At 44.5% G+C, this 24,783-nt stretch overlaps 1 protein-coding gene across 1 annotated transcript in view; it reads left to right on the forward strand.

The window, feature by feature from the left end:
* Positions 1–21,167: 21,167 nt before the first annotated feature.
* tmem135 (transmembrane protein 135) overlaps positions 21,168–24,783 on the forward strand; it is a 37,567-nt gene continuing 33,951 nt past the window's right edge. Inside the window, exons 1-2 of the mRNA XM_084320713.1 lie at positions 21,168–21,333; positions 23,327–23,454. Coding sequence (XP_084176839.1) covers positions 21,196–21,333; positions 23,327–23,454 — 266 coding nt within the window. The 5' untranslated portion in view covers positions 21,168–21,195. The remainder of the gene's footprint in view (positions 21,334–23,326; positions 23,455–24,783) is intronic.

The raw sequence follows: 24,783 nt of genomic DNA on the forward strand, positions 1-24,783 counted from the left end.
TCAGACATAGCTTTAACTGTATGTAAAAAAGCCATGTGGACTCGGTGAGGTTAAACTTTGTGCATATTTCGACATAACTGCAGAAGCCCTGGTTATTAAAAATATCCCCTAATGAGTGTATGCCTTGCTCTTCCCATATAGGGAATCTTATAGGGCGTTTTCCCATTAAGAGTGCATTGTTATTGAATATGGGAGTGTGATTATGCCATTTTTGAGGGTTAGGATATTTCTTTTGTGTTTCCCGCCATGTTCTGATTGCATGGGTAATTATGGGGCCAAATTCCCGCTCACAATGCTTGATTGAAAGTTTAGTGTGTGCTATGTCTTTCAGTCTCTGTGGGGCTACTATGTTTTCTTCTAATTCTCTCCAAGATACCAAAGCCTGGGGATCAAACCATATTTTCAATGGTCTTAATGTGAAAGCCTTAAAATATTGTAAAAAATCTGGAACTGCCATGCCACCGTCTGCTTTATTTCTCTGTGCGGTGGATCTTTTTATGCGAGGTGGTTTGTTATTCCAAATAAATTTGTATGTGGAGGATTGTAATCTTTTCCAGTAGCCCTCTGGAGGAGGTAACGGTAGCATTGAGCTGATGAAATTGATTCTTGGTAATACATCCATCTTAACTATTGATACCCTTGCCTGTACTGAGTTTTTAAGTTTTGCCCACCTATGTTCACTGATTCTTAATTTGAATGGTCTCGTTGTTTTGCCCACATATGAAAAATCACAAGGACATTTCAGCAGGTACACTATGTTGGAGGAATTGCAGGTAATACGCCCTTTCACCGATAACCGTTTGCCCGTTTTTGGGTGTGTATAACTTTTGTCTTTGATCATCCCTTGGCAATGTACACAAGATTGACAGGGAAAGTTCCCATCTGGGATGTTAGACATAAAGTGAGTTGGTTTTACCTTGGGAAAATCCGTTTTCACCAACAGATTTGAGAGATTCGCTTGTCTTTCGTAATAGTAATTGGGCGAATGCTGAAACGCCGCTCCAACTAGAGGATCTGACTGTAAAATATGCCAGTATTTATTGACACACCTACCTACTAACTGTAGATACATAAATTGGCCTACAGACAATTAATATAGCTAGGTATGGATTCTATTTAGCGATATGATTTGAGCAGTTCCTCTTTCAGTGATTGTAATCGATAACATCCCCATAACTAATGTGCAGATTGGTGTTCTAATTGATGAAGCCTTATCCTGGAAACCTCATATCATGGCCATAACCACGGACATGGCCAAAGGGTATTGGCAAAACCTGTCACTTGATTAACAGAGGTAGCCACTGTGTAGTATTATTCTATGATGTATCCGTATATCAATTATTGTAACATAGCCTGGGCTAGCACTCTCATAGGCCAAATCTAATGTGAGTGTATACTTAGCCTGTTAGTGATGGGGTGTGTGTGTGTTTTATAATAACTATGCAATACTTTGATGTTTAGTGTTATGTAAACTATGTCTTGATTTTTTACTTATTAATAGATGCATACTAACTGTATATTCCACATTGCTGAAACTATTTCCTGTAATGTATTGACTTGTCAAGCCCCTGGAGAGGATTTTAGGCAATTGCCCTTCACATTCCTCACATACATTATCCATTATATAATGTATCTTTTAATAGATATTTTAATAATTGTATATGCGTAAAAATAAACAAACAAATAGACATGTGAAAGATACAAAGGAGGTTTTCCAGCATGAAAATAGGCCCTGTGCATGGAAAGAAAATACTGCTGAGAATTCTGCTGAGGGATCTAGACCACTGGGGGGAACCAGAGATCCTCTCGAGGGGTGTTCCTATGTGGGCTGTATACGGTTGTGCGTGACAGTCTTCACGGACGCCTTCCTAATAGGATGGGCGGATTTGTGCACCCACCTTCAAAACCACTCTCAAAGAGCACAGGAGACTGCAATTTGAAACTGGCCCCTGTAAATGTCCAAACCTAAACCCCTCCAATGTACAATTTCACCCCCCCACCCCACCCCGCCTACCCAACCCCCCCCCCCCCCCCCCCCCCCCCCCCCCACCCAACCACCTACAATGTACAGTTACCCCCCCCCCACCCCACCTACCCAACCGCATCCAATGTACAGTTTCTGGTATGTCATAAATGTCTAGATGCAACAGTACTGTCTACCTGTAGGCCTATGTCATGTATGTCATATGATTAATTGAAAATGGGGCACCCTGAACAAGACGAAAGTCTTTCTCTGGTCTGCATATATTTCCTGACTGTAGTGAACTAGGCTAAATGTCTGCCACACTTCCAGTGATGAAGCTAAGCTAGGCTAACGGTCCAGGCGTTCCCTAAGCCCAATGCATGCAGAGAGACGAAAAAGGTATGTATCTTCTTGTCTAACTCCAGGGAAGATGTTAAATAAGCTAATTTCCCAAAATGTTGGCGTTTTCCTTTAACAATTGTGTGTATTGAGCCGTACTGTATTGTACCCATTCTGAAATCTGTTAATACAATTTGCAATCAATCAATCAATCAATCAATCAATCAATCAATCAATCAATCAATCAATGCAGTCTCTGGGCTCTCTTCACATTCCCACCAGGACAAGTGGAGGTTAGATATAGTGAGATGAATTTGGAACCGGTTTGCAAGCAGGGAGTCCACACAATTTGTCTGTGGTTTTCAGACAAATGAAAGGACAGCCCCCCTCAGGGTATGGATGCTTTCTCCATGTTCCCATGTCTGAGTGGGAACATTTCCTTCAATTCATCTGATAAATAATGTGTTGGGAGAGGGTACGTCTACTCTAGAGCACAGGACTATCATCCTGATAGCACTGGATCGGGGGTCAGCTCACTGGTTCCCCGTCCTGATGCAGCTCCACCATGGCCCATTCCATGACCTCAGAGAGCCCGGTCCCAGGTGCATGATGATGGCAGTATGTTCCATCCTCCTTTCCTTGGACAGCGGTTGATGGCTTAGCTGCTTTAACTGAGAACTGTAAGTCACAGTAACAGAACATAATTATTTGAGTTGCCTTAACTGAGAACTGTAGTGAAAATCCCCTTTTTTACATTCAGGCGCCAAGAAAAGGCATTTCCCCACGTGCCATTTTGTTTCCGACGCCTCCACCGTGTCCACCGGCAAAAGTTACACATAGGGAAGCTGTGTTCTCCTGTTTAGAGCCCCAGAAATATTTAAAATAATTTCTGGAACATAAAATTTGCTCTCCAAGGTGCTGAACCATAAAATGTATCCCTCTGACTGACAAACCAAAGAAATAAACAAAATGTAAAACATTGCATGAAATCACATCTCTAAAAGTGCTTCATGAGAGGTTTTACTGTACTGTATGTCCTATTGAATAGCGTTGCTTCATGATTATACCTGGTGGTTATACGGTACATGCTGCAGTAGTAGGATTATGAATGCTGAGAGAATGTGTTGGGGTGTCAAGGGACTAATGATTCCTGGCTGGGTGGGCCAGATCCCCAGTTGCTCACATACCTTGAATCTTCATGCGATTGGTTAAATTAGACATGGCAGCTCAGTGATTGGCTGGAAGCTGATGTGCTACAGTAGGTGAGCAGGTGTCTTGTCTGTGTGTCTCTGACAGAGGCATCAGTCACCCTTTACTCCCTTCATGGCCAAATGGCGTTCTGCAGCACAGACCTTCAACTGTCCTCTGGGTGTGCGCACCTACATGTGTGTGTGTGTGTGTGTGTGTCTGTGTGTCTGTGTGTGTGTGTGTGTGTGTGTGTGTGTGTGTGTGTGTGTGTGTGTGTGTGTGTGTGTGTGTGTGTGTGTGTGTGTGTGTGTGTGTGTGTGTGTGTGTGTGTGTGTGTGTGTGTGTGTGTATTTTTCAGCATATCGGCACAGATATTCGGCACCTGAGACAGTTAAGGAAGTTCAGAGTATCGGGGAAGATACTCCAGTCCTTCTACTCAGGAGCTGTAGAGAGCATCCTGACCGGAAACATCACTGCCTGGTATGGAAACAGCACGGCACAGGACAAGAAGGCCCTACAGAGAGTGGTGCGCTCAGCCATCAGAGCCATGAACAATGAACATTGAGTGCTCAGAACATTGAACTATCCACACACAAGCACACATGAACACACACACGACACGCACACTGTGCACGCTCACACACGAGCAGCCACTTAACACTTTAACATGAGCGGGCAGCCGGGCACACACTCATGTCGCGCACACACGCACACTTATGGCCAAAGGAAAGGATACTTTAAATTAGAATAACAGGAACAGTGTATTGCACTACCAAAGCTAACTAGCATGTCCCATATGCTCTGTAAATAACTATGTACAGATACCGAGATGTCACTCCATGTTACCTGTTACCTGTTTACTGCACAATGTTGTTTTTTCATTTTGATTCTATTATATGTACCACTGTATTGCACATCGTTGCGGGCAAGACCACCCGCATTTCATTGTATACCTGTATGCCGTGACAATTAAAACTCTTGACTTGACTTGACTTGACAGATGGGACTGATTGAGACGACACAGGGGCTGCTCCCAGGGGCAGATAAGAACCACACAGGTCGCGGACACACACACACTCAGACACACATGCACACACGCACAGGCGCACACACACTCACTCAGACGCACACGCATGCACACACACACACACACACACACACACACACACACACGCACACACACGTCATACACACACACACACACACACACACACACACACACACACACACACACACACACACACACACACACACACACACACCATGCATAACAGTACATGTACTGAGAGCAGCAGTCATTTGACCTTGACCTGTTTTGTCCTCTAGGGGGCAGTCAGCGGCTACCCAGGTCCATTGGCATGTCTCTGGCCAAGGAGCTAATTTTCACAGGTGCAGTTATGTGGCTTTGTTTAATAGAAACATTGACATGTACTGCTATGCTATATCATCTGTGTGTTAATGATATGAATGATATGTATCCTTATCTAATCTTATAACTTGGTCTCTTTGTGTCTGCCCCCCCCCCCCTTTCTCTCTACCTTACTCTCTTTCTGTCTCAATACTCACTCAGTCACTCACTCTCACTCTGTCTATCTCTACCCCCCACCCTCTCTCTACCTTACTCTCTCTTTCTATACTCGCTGTCTCTCCTTCCCTCTCTACCTCCATCTCTCTCTCTCTCTCTCTCTCTCTCTCTCTCTCTCTCTCTCTGTGTTATCAGGTAGGCGTGTGTGTGGTCAGACAGCTTTGGAGCTGGGGTTGGTGAACAGAGCGTCTGAACAGAACCAGCCTAGACTCAGAGCAGCACTCAGTCTGGCCAGGGAGATACTGCCGCAGGTTAGAACACACACATGCACGCACGCAGGCAGGCAGGCAGGCAGGCAGGCAGGCAGGCAGGCAGGCAGGCAGGCACGCACGCACGCACACACACACACCCCACTAATCTCTCTCCTCTCCACAGCCTCTCTCCTCACCCACTCTCCTCTCACTTCTCCTCTCCTCAGTGTAAAGATTGTAGTCTACTATCAATAGTAAGACACTTGGTTAGATTTTTTTTTTTTTTTTTAACTTTGACCAGTCACCTGGTTCTTTTAGCGTTTATCGCTTTTCTTCGCATTCATACTTGGTCAAGTTCGACCGACAGAAGCAGGCTGAAAGGGTTCAGATGGGGGGGAAGACACTCTGGGAAAGGCACGGTTGCCGTCCGGGATTCGAACGCACTCAGCCCCAGATCCGCGCGAGCGCGGTTGTCCACGGCGCTGAAATAGCACTCGCGGTACGTGGTGAGCTACTGGAGCTCCCCTTGGTTAGATCTTTATGCTTGCTTCAGCCAGCTATTGTCTGCAGGTTGTACACAGGTGCCATAATTATATAGCCCTACCAGTAACCATAGTAACAGCTTGCATGATGTTATACTGCCCCTTAGTGGTAGCAGCTATGATAGCACTTATCATTACATCCTCTTTCCAAACAGGTGAGCATAACATCAGTCAAATAAATCACCTTGAGACACTTTGTGTCAACCATACAATAATACATAACCTTGTCAACCATACAATAATACGTAACCTTCTCCATCACCAATATCAATAATTCAACTATCAACACTTCTCTTTCCAAACAGGAGAGCATAACATTACTATTATTATTATTATTATTATACTATTATTAAAAATAAACACCAACCACAATGTGTCCACCATACAAACCTTCTCCTTCAACACTATCAACAATTCAACAATGTTCTATGAGTCTCTCAGGTGGTTTCTTAGGTCTAGAAGATCTTCTCAATGTCTCAGCCATTGTGGAAGGTGAAGGAGGCTCAGTGTGTTGCATGTCTGCTGCATCACCACCGTGTTGTGATAGTTCAGATTTAGTGTCCTCGCTTGGTTTCTCTGTGTCCTCCTGAGTCTTCAACAGACTCCTCCTATTTCTCCTAAACACTTGTCCATTCTCAGTCTCTACGGCGAATGACCTGGGACCTACTTCCCTGAGGACTGTTGCTTAAATTCCTGGTCCAGAAATCAGGACCCTCGATCCTCACAACATCGTTTTTCTGCAGGGGCTCCAGTCCCCTTGTTGTTTTGTCATAGTTCAGTTTCTGTCTGTGCTCGAGTCTCATCCTCTTGTCGGACAGTTCTTTGGTGTCCCTGCCCATGTCCTTTTCATCTGGAATGTGTGGAAGCGTGGTGCGCAGCTTGCAATGCATGAGGAGCTCAGCAGGGGATGCTCCACACTCCAGAGGTGTTGCTCTGTAGCTTAGCAAAGCCAGGCATGGGTCAGTGTTACTGTCTCTTGCCTTTTTAAACAGCCTCTTAACAATCTGGACCCCCTTTTCAGCCTGTCCATTAGCCTGTGGATACAAGGGGCTAGAGGTAATGTGTGTAAACCCATACTGCTTTGCAAAGTCTCTGAACTCCCCACAGTCATATTGTGGAGTGGACCATTGTCGCTGACTACACATTGTGGGATTCCATGCCTGGCGAAAAACCCTTTCATGTGTGTGATGACAGACTGTGCTGACGTGCTGGAAAGCTGCGCTACTTCTGGGTAATTCGAAAAATAATCAATCACCAGAATAAAGTCCTTGCCTTGTAGATGAAACAAATCAGTGCCCACCTTTTGCCATGGTGGGAAGATCTGCTACCAGCATTGGCTCTTTGGTTTGTTTGTAGTGATGTTTGAGACAAGTTTCAAGTTTCTTTAATAGTTGTCATACAGAAGTACAGAATACTTTCATACAAAATACTTCTTACTGTTACGCTCCAGAGACTGTGCTAGACAAGATAGTATCAAATAACATAGTATAGCATGTAAATTAGAAGTAGAAAATGAGGTCACAGTGTTCAGTATAGACATATGTACAATGTTCGATGCAGAATAGACGTAACTGAGTTACCATATAATATACAATACTATGCAGTGTACTAATGTACAATATTATATAGTGCAAAGCAGAAATGGGATGAGGTACAATTTAGGTACAATTTACAGTAAGGTGTACGAGTTGTAGTGCAATCCTTCATCAATAAATATAAAGTGTGGGGAGTGGGTGCTACAGTGTGTTTGTTTAAAGTGAGTGTGTGCTATAAAGTGTGGGGAGTGGGTGCTACAGTGTGTTTGTTTAAAGTGAGTGTGTGCGTGTGGATGTGTGTGCTATATGCGTTTGATGGTTGTTGTTGTGTAGTGTTCATTGTTCGTTAAGCAGCCTGATGGCCTGGGGATAGAAGCTTCTTCTGAGTCTTTCTGTGCTCGCCTTGAGACTCCGGTATCCACACTTCTGTATCCTTTCCTCAATGTCCCTATTGATGCCTGGCCAATACACTGCTTCTCTCCCTTTTGCATTTCTCCATCCCTAGATGTCCCTCATGAATATGACGAAGCATGTCCTGGCGCATGGACTGAGGAATGACGATTCTTATTTGTCTCAGCACCAGTCCATCAGTTACACACAGATCCGCACGCACTGGGTAGAACTGTGGACAGACTCCCCTTGACCTCCATTTTGGATAAGGTGGACCTGCAGCAGCGGGTCCTTTGCAGTCTCCTCCACAATGTGCTGTAACATGACCTCCGAGGCGGGGCGCAATGCAGTCACCATGTCGACGTGCATTTCAACCTCAGCGGTTATAGCGCTGACCGGTGTGTCACCACTTGGAGCCGGTGCCCTTGACAACGCCTCCGCTAGCACAATGTATTTCCCTGGCGTGTAAATAAGATCAAAATCATAGCGCTGTAACGCCAACATTATGCGTTGAATTCTGGGGGACATATCATTGAGGTTCCTTTTTCTAATCGATATGAGGGGTTTGTGGTCAGTCTCTGCTGTAAAGGGTGCCAGTGTGGTCACAGCAGCAGTCAGGTCAGAGTGTCTGCCTGGCCAAAAGCGGGATGGGGGGATCAGTTTCAAGAAGGTGTGTGTGGGGGGGGGGGGGGGGGGGGGGGCTGGGGGGGGGGGAGCTGGCATTCACAAGCCTGATGGCCTGTGGGTAGAAACTGTTTGTTAGTCTCGTAGTTCTGGCTTTCAGACTCCTGTATCGCTTGCCGGATGGCAGGAGGTTGAAGAGTCTGTGCTGGGGGTGTGTACTGTCCTTAATTATGTTATGTGCTCTCCTGGTGGCCCTGGTAGAGTAAATGTGAGTGAGGGGAAGGCTGCTCCAGAGATGTACTGAGCATTTTTAATCACTCGCTGGAGTTCCTTCCTCTCCTTAGCAGTGCAGTTTCCATACTAGACTGTGATTGAGCTGGTAAGGACACTCTCAACCATACTTCTATACAAGTTGCTGAGAATTTTGGGTGGCATGCCAAATTTTCTCAGCCTTCTTAGGATGTACAGTCGTTGCTGGGATTTTTTAATTGTCTGTTGGGTGTTGTGAGCCCAGGTGAGTTCCTCGCTGATGTGGGTACCGAGGGATTTAAAGGTTTTCACTAGGGATGTTCGATATTGGCTTTTTTACCGATATCCGATACACCGATATTGTCCAACTCTTAATTTCCGATACCGATATCAACCGATACCGATATATGCTGGGTTTCCCCCCCAAAAAAACGGAATAATTTCAGGTAATTAACATTACATATCTCTTGTTGTGGAATTAACACAACATTATGCATACTTTTGACAATACATAAAATAAGAATTAGTTCTTACTTGCTTGCCTGGGTAAATAAAGGTTAAATAAATGTAAATAAATATATATATATATTTTTTTAAACCGATACCGATCATTTCCGATATTACATTTGAATGCCAATATCGGCCGATAATATCGGACATCCCTAGTTTTCACCCTATCCACCTCTGTCTCACCTATGTACAGAGGTGTATACTGTACACTTCTCCTCCGTGGGTCAATAATCATCTCCTTGGTCTTGTCTGCGTTCAAGGAGAGATTATTGTCGTGACACCAGGCCACCAGTTCCGCCACCTCCCTTCTGTACGCCTCCTCAGCTCCCCCAGTGATCAGTCCGATGACTGTAGTATCATCTGATAATTTGATGATACTGGTGTTGTTCTGGGAGGCCACACAGTCGTGTGTGAAGAGGGTGTACACTAGTACAGTAGGGGGCTCAGCACGCAGCCCTGGGGGGTCCCTGTGCTTAGAACCTTTGTGCCTGATGTCCGGTTGTCGACTCTGACTGACAAATGGAGAACTTTTTATTCCTAAATCTACACCAATAGATCTTTCACCCAGAGTGAAAATTGCGTTGTCACCCGAGATGGGAACGAGAATAATTTTCTAGCCACTTCTCAGTCTTCACCTTATGGCCTACTAGTCATTAATGTGTGAAAGAGGCTAGGTACAGTAGGGTGATTGTGGGCAATGACTTGACTTGACTTAATCCTCTTTACCCCGTTGGGGGGCATAGGGGGTTTGTGGGCAATGCACCTGCTTATATGCTGCAGGTGGGGGCGTGCCTGGTCAGTAATATGTGCATTATAAAATTATTTCAGTGTGCACCAATAGGAGTGTAGAGTGTAGTCCAATAGGGGAGGCAAGATGCTTAGCCAACAATCATATAACATACGGTTATCCTATAACCATAGTTATACGAGTATAGCGAGCGCTCTGCTCTCTAGTGGAACTATCCCTTTATCCAATCTAACAATGAATAGTTTTTCTCCACATGCACACACCCATCCGCCTGGCCACACCCACATCCGCTCCTCTACATAAGCGGGGTCGTGGCCACACTAACAGCTCCTTCCCAAGTCTTTCACCACCGAAGGCGAAGACCACGGTGGTCCTCAGTGAGTCAGAGCAGAGCGCTCGCTATACTCATATAACTATGGTTATAGGATAACCGTATGTTATATTATCGTATAGCTTACACTCTGCTCTCTAGTGGAACACAGGAGCTGAGCAGAGCGGAAGCTCGACAGATGTACCCGCTGAGGCCCCCCACAACCATCAGAACCGGAGAGGACACGAGCCCCCGGACCCCCCTAGAGGGGGACGGGAGGGAACCGGATCCGACTGTGCGAAGAGGGTTTAGCACCTCAAACGCACAGGGTGAGCAGACCGTGGGACTTACCTTCACACAGAAGGACCCGCGACCACTCAGGCGCGCATCCCACATGCCACCAGGGAACGAACGGGAAGCAAAACACTCCTGTCACAGCCCCCAACATCACGGGGTCAAAGGTCAAGAACCCAACCCCATGGCAAGGCCATAGCAGCGGAGCACGGAGGAGGACCCAGCCCCAGGAACAGCCTGAGGGCCAGGACCCCCTGAAAAAAAAGGGGGCTTGGTGAGGTCAATGATGCCGCAGCATCGGGACCCCACCAGACGGTCACTGATGACACCACCCCCCACATCGCCAGCGTATCGGACAGGGCCTAAATCAAGAGTAGGCCCTTCCCCCCTTTTGCACTCCGCCCTGAAGCACTCTAGCTTACTGCACCTGGTATTCCCAGGGGGTCCCCCATCCAAGAACTAACCAGGGCCGAACCTGCTTAGTTTCCGAGATCTGACGAGATCGGGCGTGTCCAGGTTGGCATGGCCGTAAGCCCCAAGAGGCTACCCCCCCACAATATTGTGGGGCCAGACGGCGCGCCGGGGAGACAACCCCCAAGGGGGTTGATCCCTCAATCCAGGCAACAAGCCAGAACTCTACCTGTGCCTGGAGCACTGCGGACTAGACAGGTGCCAAAGGGTCTACTGTAAGAACAGTACCCGGCGGAAGGGGTGTTCGGTATGCTGTGCACCATGTCATGACCTCAACAGCGAGGTCGAGGTTCAAAGGAGAGGCCGACACAATTGGCAGACATCATGAAAGATGCGGGGGCACACTCTCGGGCAGACGGGGTCAAGCCCGGCCTCAACCCGAGAGTCGACTCTGCTACCAACACACCGGAGAACCAACCACCTCCCTATGTTTAGTTTAACAGGAGGCGGTTGTTCCCTTAACCCACCAAGAAAACCTAGAAGCAAAGTGTTTCAGTTTCCAAAGGGTTAATTAACCCAGGCCAACAGGTCGACAAGAACGAGTCCGGACCTGGGCCTGGCGGACCGGGACCTACACAGGGATGCCTAGAGGGGTTGACAGCAACCACCTCGACAGCCCCCTCCCATCCCTGCCCAGCAGGGGGAGGGAGGAGTGAAACAATGGAGAAGGACCAGGCCCCCTAACACAGCGCAAGGTACAACACAGTATGGACCAAGCACGTCACTGTTATGGGCAAGTCGTAGTGGCATACATATGACACACACATCCACGACATCAATCCCTGCGAAGCCCGGACCGACCCTGCATTTTCCCCCCGGAAAAGCACAAAGTCCTTCGGGGTACCAGAACAGCAGATCTGCGCCCTGGCGGACAACGGGTTAACTGACCTGGTCCGGCGTGACCAGAACCAGTCCCGCATCCTAGTCACGCCGCCATCCCCAGTCCTAAGAGGGGGGTAGGTACGCGTGTCGATCTAAAACAGTGGTTCCCAACCAGTCGATCGCGATTGACAGGTAGATCGCGGGCTGATTTCAAGTCGATCTCGATTAATAAAATTAGATTTTTAATTTCTTTTTGCAAAATCAACTCTGCCTCTCTTTGTTAACTACAACAAGCAATGCTGTTTGTTATTTAAGATGAGGTCGGACTCGGCACTGACAGATTTGTGTTCATTATGCTGCTTTTATAAAGCCTCAAATGACGGCTTACAATATTTCATGAAAGCAAAGTGTTTTGTTTGTCTAAGATTTAAAAAGGTCTAAACTTTACAGCACTGACAAAGTTGAACAAAGTGCTGTACAAGTCTTTGTCTATAATGGTCAGAAGTAAATTAACTGTATATACTCTCTTTTAGAAACTCTGTCTCTTAAACAGTACTGTCTTGTATGTCATAAATGGCTGGATGTAACAGTACTGTTTATCTGTCAAATGTTATGATGAATTGAAAATGGGGGACCCTGATGTAAACAAGACGAAAGTCTTTCTCTGGTCTGCCTCCCCTTAACAATTGTGTGTATTGAGCCGTACTGTATTGTACCCATTCTGCAATCTGTTAATAAAATGTTCAATCAATCAATCAATCAATCAATCAATCAATCAATCAATCAATCAATCAATCAATCAATCAATCAATCAATCAATCTGTTATGCTTAACATGCAGTACTATTAACTTTACTTAATTTCTAAGATTAGATCATTTAATTTTTAAATGTCTGATCTGATAAACAAAGGGTTTTAAAAGGGTTATATTTATCTTCTCAAGAGAAGCTGAGGAGAATCGACCAGCAACAAAAGCAAAATTAAGTTTAAAAAAAAAGATATATATATATATATATTTATCTTTCTTTTCAATTTTTTTACATTTTAAGATTTAACATTTTTCCCTGTGGTATCGAAAATGGTATTGAATATCGATATTTTTCAAGGTATCGTATCGAAGTTCGAAATTCCAGTATCGACACTAGTGTGTTGTCAGTTGCAATGTGACAGCTCTATTTACACATCATTCCTATTCCCTTTTAATTGTACATATATCATTTTTGTTTTGATTGTATTGTTCCACTTTTGCTTTGGCAATGTAAACTCATGTTTTCTCATGCCCATTGAATTGAGTGTGTGTGTTGTCTGTGTATGCAGAGTGTGAAATAAATGGGTCATGCTGCCTGCATGCCCAACGTGAGAAGTTAGTCTCGTCATTCTTGTAATTGCTACACTACACCGTTACAATGATATATAAAATATCATATTATATTATATACTCATTCAATATGCACATGACAGAAAATATTATATGCCATATAATATGTTCTGGCATGTGCATATTGAATGGGTATGACTAATACTATTAATACTAATACTAATAGCCGAGAGTAGGTCAAATTTTGGTTGGTAGCTCTCGGCTAGGTGGTAAATTAAAAAGTAGATCATGGTTCAAAAAAGGTTGGGCACCCCTGATCTAAAACATCACAGAGGGCGCCACCAAGATGGACAGAATGTGAATGCGCTGCTCCTGGCGGCCCACCTCATGGGCGTGAGACCCCTCCGCCAATGTAATGATCTACTCCGTCATCTCCCCCCGGAGATGCATGTGAGTCATCGAGTCTAACCTAGTGCACTGGCGCTCGGTAGAGATAAAAAATCTCCTTCCTAGTCGCCCGCATAAAAAATGCCGTTTCTATGAATTGGGCAACCAAGGCGCACCGGCCCATAACGTGGTTCCACATTGGAAGCACCTAGGGCCAGCGCTATATGCACGTCAAGAACCCGAAACACATCAATGGTGAATTCTAATAAGAAACACCAGACAACGTCCCCTCCATGCTGTCTGGGACGAGCAGCAGGAAGCCGGTCAATAAGACACAGACACAGGCCTTATATGACGCTACTGAGGGCAACCCCCTCAATTCTGCTCCTCACATAGGAGGGGAAGACAGAAGTTCCCCCAGAGAGACCTCTACGTGAGTAACAATTGAAAAAGATACATGCAATAATAATTGGGCCAAGTGACCAACGGCCCAATACACACTGTAATAGAGAGCAGAGCAGAAAACGAACAGTTTTCGAATGCATCGCATCATCCAACTTTGACAAAGACAGCGGTCTGCAGCACAGAGCCTGTAACCTCACGGATGTCTCCTGGCCAATAGGAAACGCACCCAGTGACGTATCCCATGGCCGGGGGGAAATCCTGTGACCCACGCATCCTAACATGGAGTGGAACCAGGGAACCCCCCCGCCCTTCCCTCTTCCTGTGACACGCTGCCCCTCAGCCGACAGGGAAAACTGACAGGAGGAGCATGTTCAGTGCCAGGCTCACACTACCCAAATGCAGCACTGAACAGCACAGGAAGTCCTTCATTCCAACAGCCATCAGACTATACAATGCATCACTGTGCCTCACTGCATCACTGAGCACAGGGCGACAGTTACCATCTTCCTGGACTCTTACTTTTGAAACAGCACTGTGCAATATTACACCTACTGTAGACCTCAGTATATTTTTACTGTATTTATTTACTGTATATTGTATATATCTCTCCATTTATCAAACTCAGTCCGTGCTTGAGCATTAGCATCTGCAGCTAATGTATCTGTCCCCATTAGCATACCCCAGTCCTTTAGCTTTTAGCAAGTGCTCCATCTGAAACTTCCAGTTGCCCAGTTCTTTGGTCCGCTCAGCCGGTCAATAAACAGCTTGTCATCCATTGTGAAATCCCACATTACTGTTCATCTCACACAAAACTCTGTGTAGCTTCTTAGCGTTGATCTGGGCCCATAACCTGTTGTATATTTACCAGAGCTTGTTGCACCATATTTTACAAGCAGAGGTGGTATTTAGAGAAAAGTCTGATCTGCTAATGAGTGGTAATTTATGTTAATACTTGGAGAAGTAAATAGTTGTCTGACAGCAGTGGAGGCAATAAAATATTATGTATGTACCTTGCATTCATGCAAATACTTGAATCCCTTTCATGTCATGGGGCAACTTGATAATTGAGTGAGAAAACACTTGTTTAAAATACTTTGTTTGATTTGTAACCAGTTGTATAATTGTAAATAAGCACAGCACTGGTGGCAATACAATATTTGAAACGATGCATGTATACCTTTCACTCACATGCAAATACTTGAATTAATATGAATGAATAATTTCATGCCATGGGGCAACTTGATAGAGTGATACAATTAATTTAGTTTATTATTAATTGAATTTATTGAGTGATAAAACACTTTAAAATACTTGTACTACAATGGCTGCTCTGCTTCTGGTCTCCAGTCCAGTGGCCTTGCTGGCTATTGGGCTCTTAGACGAATGCTATTCTTAGAACAATAGGTTTCTTAGGTTTGTTAATAGTAGACAGCCCTTGGGTTGGGTGAACAATTATTGTTGTAATTAGGAATCTCTTGTGTAATGTCTATCAATATAATTAAATTTTAATTTCTGTTTTAATTTTATTTATTCTATTTTATCTCTATTATCTTGTCATTATTGCAATACGTTTCTGTCCTGTGATGTCTTATGTATTATTATTATTATTATTATTATTATTATTATTATTATTATTATTATTATTATTATTATTATTATTATTATTATTATTATTATTATTATTATTATTATTATTATTATTATCTTATTATTATTATTATTATTATTATTATTATTATTATTATTATTATTATTATTATTATTATTATTATTATTATTATTATTATTATTATTATTATTATTATTATTATTATTATTATTATTATTATTATTATTATTATTATTATCATCATCATCATCATCATCATCATCATCATCATTATTATTATTATTATTATTATTATTATTATTATTATTATTATTATTATTATTATTATTATTATTATTATTATTATTATTATTATTATTATTATTATTATTATTATTATTATTATTATTATTATTATTATTATTATTATTGTGTCTTTCATGTGAAAAAAAGAGACTTGTACAGCAGTGGTGCCAATAAAATATTTTCTATGAACCCCAATGGCTGAAGAGTTGTCTGATCTGCTATTGGTAAAATAATGTAACCTAATATACTTACCTTTATACCTTACCTGCTACACTTAGGCTACCTGTCATAAACCCAACTTCCTTATGTAGCAAAAAAATAATAATATAATACATTTTTTTACTTCAGTTTATTTTTTTTGTGCCCCCTCATACTAGCTCATGCCCCCCTGTGCCCCCTTGTTTAAAAATTCCTAGAATCGCCACTGGAGGGGAAGGAAGGAAGAGTGGGGTAATGTCCAATGGACACCTTACCTGCACCAACGAACGCAGGACGAAAGGCCGCAACACAGGTTGGTCCACCACGTTGACGAAGGCCTCTCGCTGGCCAGGTCAGAAGAAGCAATGTCCGGCGTGATGCCCCCCTCCTGCAGCCGGTCATGGCGCAGGCCCGACGACATCTTCTGCCAAAGATGACGTCGTAGTCAGAGTGCCAGGGCCTGCTATTCTCACGGCTACGCCAATGGTTGTAGCACAAGCTAAAACAGCTAACTCTAGGCTAACTGATAGCATCAAGCTAACGTTCCCAGCCGAGCGCAGCCGGCAGCTAACGTCGTAGCTAAACAGCTAACTGGCTAACAGTTAGCTCATACCGGCTATAGCCACTAGCTAACGCAGAAGCAAGCTAAGCGGCTACTACTGAAAACTGTACAACGTGAGAAAAGCAATACAGGCCAACACTTCAGACAGCCGCTGTCTTTTCCTCTTCTTATCCGAAGAAAAAAGGGAAAAAGGCAACACACGCCGCCCTCCAGAACGGTGTTTACCAGACACAGCGGTGTCGGCAGCAAGCCCCTCGTTGTACCCGGGCTGTAGCTGACCTGAGCTTGGAGATATTCTCATAACGAATACCAAGCTCACCTCCCTCGCACCGGATGTTTTTCATCTTGAAAAGCGGGGCCAGCACGGCGACAGAGGGTATCCGTTTGTCCAGAGACCCGGGGAATTGAATCGTAGATTCGGAATCACGGTCCCAGGAAAACAAAGCTACGACTTAACTTGAGGAGGAGCTAATGTTATCATGGGGCATCAGACTAGAACCCCCTCCACGCCGCTAAGGGGCAGCGAAAAGGATCCTAGCCTGGAGCCGACCTTCGTAAGCTGTGCAGTTGTCCCCCCACAACTGACACACCTGGCGCCCGCGTCGCAAAAAACATCACCCGCCCAGAGAGGCCGTCAGCCCTCACACAGCCGATCGCCTCCCAAGCAAAGTGTCCAGCTCCAGAGCCGGAGGCAATGCTGGCGGGGATTGCTCAGCGACGCGCGCCCCTAATGCGAAGTGCCGGTGGAGGTCAGAATGATCATCATCTTCTAGACACTCCGGTGGCGAAGACATTATCGCTGTATTTCCTAGAAAAATTGTGAGAGAGAAAACAAAGATATAATGTCAACGCAGCTCTTTTCTCCAATAACGTAACTCCTTTCCAATAACTATTTCGGCACTAAACTAAAGTGGTGTATACAGGCACTTTACGGTGGTGAAAATAGGGAAGGAGCTGTTAGTGTGGCCACGACCCAGCTTATGTAGAGGAGCGGATGTGGGTGTGGCCAGGCGGATGGGTGTGTACATGTGGAGACAAATTATTCATTGTTAGATTGGATAAAGGGATAGTTCCACTAGAGAGCAGAGCGTAAGCTATACGATAATATAACTAGCCGTTTTGTTAGGCTTGGATGAGTTTTGTAATGAGGCTGAAGGAGGCGCTTGTTAGAGGGTGCCATGGCCTACTGCAGTCTGTTTAGATATGGACCCCCGCCAGCGTCTATTCTTATCCTAACGGATTTATGCTTCCGCGTTCGCGTTTTGCGCTCTGATTGGCCACTGACGTTTCTGGTCGCGCCAATCGTGTGACGGCAAGTTCTTTCGCCGGTTAAGCTTAGGCACTCTTTCGAAGTTGGATAAGGTTAGAGTTTGTCTTAGAGCAGGGCGATAGAACGCCAGCTTTAATTCCAAACTCTAACCTTAACCAACTTCGTAAGAGTGATAAAGCTTAACCAGTGATAAACTAGGCGTTAGGTAGTTTGCTGCTGTTCGAGGCGGAAATGGGCGCGTCACGCGATTGGGCGCACATGTCACATGACCAGAAACGTCAGTGGCCAATCAGATCGCACCAGAAACGTCAGTGGCCAATCAGATTCGCCAAACGCGAACGCGGAAGCAAAATCCGTTAGGATAAGAATAGAAGCTCCCCGCCACCCCTCTCTCTCCCAAAAAACAACAAAATGTACAGCACACTCATAAATGTAGCGGGCTTCTTCTGTGCCTTACCTAAACAATTAGTCATAATTGCGACTGTTTTCCATTGTATTAGTCAAATAAATAAGAAAAACTAATAATTTCACCCTTCAGTGTAATATAAGCAATTCACTATGAATTGAATGAATGAATGAATGAAAACTTTATTTAACAGATTGCAGAATGGGTACAATACAGTACGGCTCAATACATACAATTGTTAAGGGGATGCAGACCTGAGAAAGACGTTTGTCTTGTTTCCATCAGGGTCCCCCATTTTCAATTCATATAGACATATATGACATACATGACATACAGATAGTCAGTACTGCTACATCTATACATTTATGACATACCAGATTTGCAAATACAGTACTGTTTGTGATACAGAAGGAGTCAAGAAAAGGGAGTATATACATTTGACGTAGAAACTGTACATTGGAGGTTGGGTGGGGGGGGTTGGGTACATTGGGATATTGACAACCATACTGGGTAATTTACATTGGAGGTGGTTGGGGGGGGGGGGGGCGGGGGGCATACTGTATAAACAAGTAACACTGTACATTGAGGGGGGGGGGGGAGGAGACACTGTACAAACAAACACAATTGTACATTGAACTATTGACAAAACCATACTAGGTAAATGACTGTACATTGGAGGGGGTTGGAATGATTGGGTTAGGATATTTACAGGGGCCAGTGTTGAATTGCAGTCTCCCGTAGGTGTCCCTTGAGAGAGGTTTTGAAAGTGGGTAGTGATCCACATTCCTTTACAGCTTTGGGTAGGGCGTTCCACATTGATGTGGCATAATTGCGAAACGTGTTTAGTCCCTTATTTGAGCCGAATCTGGGTTTGACATGATTTGTGGAGCTCCCTCTGGTGTTGTGATCGTGGTATTCACTGACCTTTGGGAAGTATTTTGACATGTACATGGGTACCTTGGTCGTGTAGTGTATCTTGTAGACCAGGCCCATTGCAAGTTGTTGTACTCTGTCGTCTACTCTAAGCCATCCTAGGTTGTCGAAGTGGGCAGGGGTGAGGTGGGTTCTAGGAGTAAGGTCAAGCAGTAGTCTGACCAGTTTGTTTTGAGATGTTTGTAATTTTGTTTTTAGCGCCTTTGAGGTGCTTTGGTACCATGAGGTGCAAGCATAGTCGTAGTACCCCTGAATGAGTGCTCCTGCCAGAGTCTTCAGGGTGTTCTTGTTTACCAGAGAGGAGATCCGGTACAAGAATCGAGTTCGTTGGTTGACTTTTTTTATTACATTGGATGCCATTTTGTCACAGGAGAGATTAGCCTCTAGGATGGACCCCAGGTAGGTAATTTCATCTTTCCTTGTGACAATATTGTCACCCACTGTAACTGAGAAGCCGTCGGTCTTGCTGAGTTTGTTATTTGAACCGAAGAGAATGGACTCTGTTTTGCCCATGTGTAATGATAGTTTGTTATCAGCGAGCCATATGCAGATTCTGCCTAGTTCCGAGCTGAGGGTTTTTTCAACCTGTAACTTGTTCTTGTCAGAGACCAGCAGGGCTGAGTCGTCCGCAAACAGGAACAAGTTGCAGTCACAAGCTGACGACATGTCATTTGCATAAATTAGGAACAGTAGCGGTCCTAGTATGCTTCCTTGTGGAACACCACAGCTCACTGTGAGGGGGGGGGATAGGGTACCGTTTACCTCCACCATCTGTTCCCTCCCCTCAAGGTAGGATTGCATCCAGCTCACTGATAGACTATCAAAACCAATTGCTTTTAGCTTGTCAATCAGAATGGAGTGATTGACCGTGTCAAAGGCCTTTTGTAGGTCCAGCATGACCATGCCGCAGTATTTGCCTGCGTCCACCTCTTGTTTGATGTGGTCATTCAAATAGAGAAGGCATGTGTCAGTGGAGTGGGATGTTCTGAAGCCAGATTGGAATTCGTAGATTAGATTTTTTTCCGCTAGGTACTTTTCGACCTGTTCGTAGACTATTTTTTCCATGACTTTCGAGATGGAGGTGAGAATAGAAACAGGGCGGTAGTTGCCTGGGTCTAATTTGCTGCCCTTTTTGTGCAGAGGGGTCACCCTCGCAATTTTGAAGTCCTTGGGGACGTGTCCCTGTTTTATGGAGAGGTTTATTATGTGTGTGATGATTGGTGTGATGGCGGCTGCTGAGTCTCTGAGGAATTTGGAGGGGATGTTGTCATGGCCAGTGGCCTTGTTAGGTTGGAGGGCGCTCAGTTTATTGAGTACCTCATCTGTTGTTACCGTTTCCAGCTTGAAGTCGTCCTTGCGGACCCCTAGGTTTTTGTAGAAAGCTACTATGTGTTCTACCCCATAAAGCCCTGAGTGGGAGGGTAGTTTGTTTACCAGTGTTGTGGCTATGTTTGTGAAGAAAATGTTTAAGTAATTGGCTACATCCAGCTTGTCTGTGATGAGCGTGTTGTCAGTTTTTATGTTTATGTTTGAGAATCTGGTTTTAAGTTTTTTACTGCATCCTAGTTGATTATTGAGTAATTTCCAAAGTTCACGTGGTTTGTTTTTGTTTTCCTCAGTTTTGTCATTGATGAAATTCTTTTTTGCAGTTTTGATCATGGAGTTTACGTCGTTTCTTAGTCTGTTTCTTTCTAGTTTGAGTTCAGTCACGTGGGCTTGGAGTTCACTGCTCGTGCTTTTAGTAAGCTTTGACTGACTTTTACGAAACTCAGAGCATTTTTTGTCTCTGGTTGAAAATGGGGGACCCTGGTGTAAACAAGACAAACGTCTGTATTGAGCCGTACTGTATATTGTACCCATTCTGCAATCTGTTAAATAAAGTTTTCATTCATTCATTCAGGTCAGTGTTAGCGTGCCGTAGATATATATCTATGAGCGTTAGTACAACCATGAGTACAACAGTACACTGACGTCACCTACATCGGCTGTTCGCTCTTGCGTCACCGTGTAAGTCGCGCAGGCGCGCTGGGCCGGCTGACCGCCACCGTGCAGACAGACAGACATGGCTGTTGTCAGTAAGATACCGCACAGCTGCTACGAGATCGGGCATACCTGGAACCCGTCATGCGTGCTGTCCAGCCTGGAAGTAGCCACCGGCGCCCTGGAGGTCTCCTTCAAAATATACGCGCCCCTTTATCTGGTGAGAGTGCTATGTTTTTATTGCTTATCTGTCACATCTCTCTGCTGGGAGCTAGCGTCAACATGAGCTAACTGTGGTAACTAACTATCCCCTGTATCCCAGCAGCTACCACTACATGGCGAGCTAACGCTAGCTAACGGCTAACGTCACATACAGGGCTCAGGTGCAAGTTCATGTACAAGTTAATGTACAAAATGCAATGGAAGTCAGCAGGGTTATTATGGGTTAAATGCTCTCCATGCTTTATATTACCACAACGTAACGTTACACATTATTATTAGCCATGACTTAGCTTGCCCTTAAGTTAGCTGACATTAGTCGGCGGCTAACCCCTAACCAACTTGTTTGATTGATTGATTGAAAACTTTATCTGACAGATTGCAGAATGGGTACAGTACTGTACAGCTCAATAAGGGGATGCAGACCAGAGAAACACTTTCGTCTTGTTTCCATCAGGGTCCCCCATTTTCAATTCATATAGACATTTATGACATACACAACATACATGACATTTATGACATACACAACATACAGATAGACAGTACTGCTACATCTATACATTTATGACATACCAGATTTGCAAATACAGTACTGTTTGATACAAAAAGAGCCTAAAAAAGAGCTAACGCCTAACCAACTTGTTACATGTCATCAGTGCGAATGGCACCCCCGTGTTTTGTGTCGTATGGAAACCTTTCGCTACAATGTTGGTGTTTTATTGTTTAGCTGCTCAGTGCTCACCTAAATGGAAACTTTACACCTTCCTTTCGTTTCAGGACTTCTGGGCCCATTGACGTTAGCCCCTGCCGCCCGCTAGAGATCGCTATTTACGCACCTGCTATATGTATCAGAAAAACTAACTTTATTCGACAACATACATTGCAATTATGTGTGTAAAGGGAGTTTGTCGTCTCGGTGACAGAAACACTCAACAACACAGATTCACAATATGAGAAAGCGACTGTACACTGACAGCAGGACGAGTCTCATGAACAGGACGCGTGAATACTTTCAAATGTTTGTTTCCGCGTTCGAGTTTTGCGCTCTGATTGGCCAGGTCATGTGACATGTGCGCCAATCGTGGGGACGGCAAGTTCGGCGCCTATTTCCGAGTCTAACAGCCTGCAAACTACCTAACGCCTAGTTTATCACTGGTTAAGCTTAGGCGACTCTTTCGCAGTTGGTTAAGGTTAGAGTTTGGAATCAGGGCAGGCATTCTATCACCCTGCTCTAAGACAAACTCTAACCTTAACCAACTTCGAAAGAGCGCCTAAGCTCTTAAGTGCCGGCTGTCGGGTACTTGGCGCACGGCGCGGCGAGTCCAGTGACAATTGTGAACGCATTTTTGTGCGCGATTGCGCGTACTTCTGCTCAGCGAACTACTAGGACAGCGTGGTACCCCTTCCACCCACCACTGCATCCCTGAACAGGACACAGTGTCTTGTGAGAGTAGCCATGGAATAGCCTGTAATTGCTTAAGCCTGTTAACGTCACAGTGAAACTGAGTTCTCCGAGCATTCCGCTGACATTGCAGTCCTAACTTGCTTACATAACACAATGCTGTCTTTCAAAACTGCAGCCGTTCCCCTTAGGCAAGCGATACCCTGTTTGTAACTTTCTTCCAAGTTATGTATTGGAACCCAAAATGTTGCAAATGTTAGTGTTTATCAGTGTATCACCAGCATGTCAGTAATATCACTTATTCATCTCTCACGTTCGGTGGCATGATGTCACCAGCAACATTCTCATGGATGACATTTTCATCTCTAGTTGAGGTTAGGCATTGGGTATGATATCTCCATAAAGAATAACGTTAGGGATAAGATAAGTTACATTTCTGAACAGCCATAAGTGAACAATCAAAACAATGTGACATGAAAATAGGGGGTTAAGATTGAACCCTGGTGTGAATGCTAGGACCTGTATGACAGGTGGTTCTTTGTTCCATTCCAGATAGCATTTTTGACATTTTTGTGATCTTGTTGAATTCCAGATAGCAGCCATCTTACGGAGGAGGAAGAAGGATTACTATCTGAAAAAGCTCCTCCCTGAGATCCTACTCTCCACTTCCTTCCTCACAGCCAATGGAGGCCTCTATATCGCCTTCTTCTGCATCCTCAGGTAGGCAGTTCCAATAGATTCTTCCCCATTTTACACACGTACACAATTATTTTTACAGAAAATAGACTATTTTGAATGAAACTCCACCATGACAATTGTATTACAAGGCAAAGACATAACAAATATGTCATATCACATTGTACTGGAAAACAAGATACAGTCAAATACCAATGTACTCTATTTATACGTGGGATGCCCCGGTCGTTCTTGGCAGATATTCAGTATAAATATGATGTCAAGGTATTCCGATAATGGCTTTTTTCGATCAATGGGGCAAAAAACATGAGCCCATTCTCAGCGGAGTTGTACAGATGTAACAAATGCCATCTGCAATGTAAATGGACCTATAATACTGCTATACCAGCCACTATAACAAAACAACAAAACGATCGGTATCTATAGTGTATCTGCCAATAGGGCTCATAAATGATCGTATCAGTGACAAAAAACATCATCCCTAATTTTCAACCCTCCCCTGTCACGAACGCTGTTTCTTGCCTCCCACAAGCCGGCTGCAATGTGGACTAAGTCATACATAGCACAAGTCCCCTCCGGTACTTGAGGTAACAGCAGTCGCATCTTTTCACCTGCGCAGCTCGATCTCTCAGTGTCGAGGAGTAACGCGTGGGAGGCTCACGCTGCCCCCGACACTTCCTGATTCTACTGCGCAGGCGCACCAACCGACTTGTAGGAGTCGCTTGTTCACAACGCCCGATCCCCACCCTTCAGTTTCCCTCCCCGTAATACGGCCAATGTGTATTACTGCGGACGACCAGCTAAACTGAAAACAATGTGGAGAGCTGGATTCGAACACGCGAATCCTAGCGTCTCCACACTGGTGGCGAGTGCCTTGCCCACTACACCACCTAGCCGCCCACATCATCCCTAATTTATACTGAAGAAAAATACTGTGATATTTAATATACAGCTTATTTTCATGGTTACTTATTTGAAACCAATTGACATTTTCAGTGGAATGTGTTGCAAGGGAACAGATTTGGTCCAAGTTTTCTTTCCTGTCAGCTCCTATTGTTCGTTCATTCAATCTTTATTTCAACTCAAAAATCCATTGAGGGCATGCCCTCATTTTCAATGACGTCAAGCGTACATACATGATGAATACAATAAATATTCAATAAATGCAAACATAGTAGAGTTTGTACAATCAATAAAAACAATTGCAGAGGCGGTTAGGTGGCCGAGCGGAGATTGCGTTCGTCACCAACCCCGGAGCTGTGAGCTGGATTCGCCTGTTCGAATCCAGCTCACAGCTCCGGGGTTGTCACCAGCTTGGCTGGCCGTCCACACTAATACAATTGGCGGTATTAG

This window comes from Notolepis coatsorum, assembly GCF_963971535.1.
Source record: "Notolepis coatsorum genome assembly, chromosome: 8".
NCBI classification, from domain to species: Eukaryota; Metazoa; Chordata; class Actinopteri; order Aulopiformes; family Paralepididae; genus Notolepis; species Notolepis coatsorum.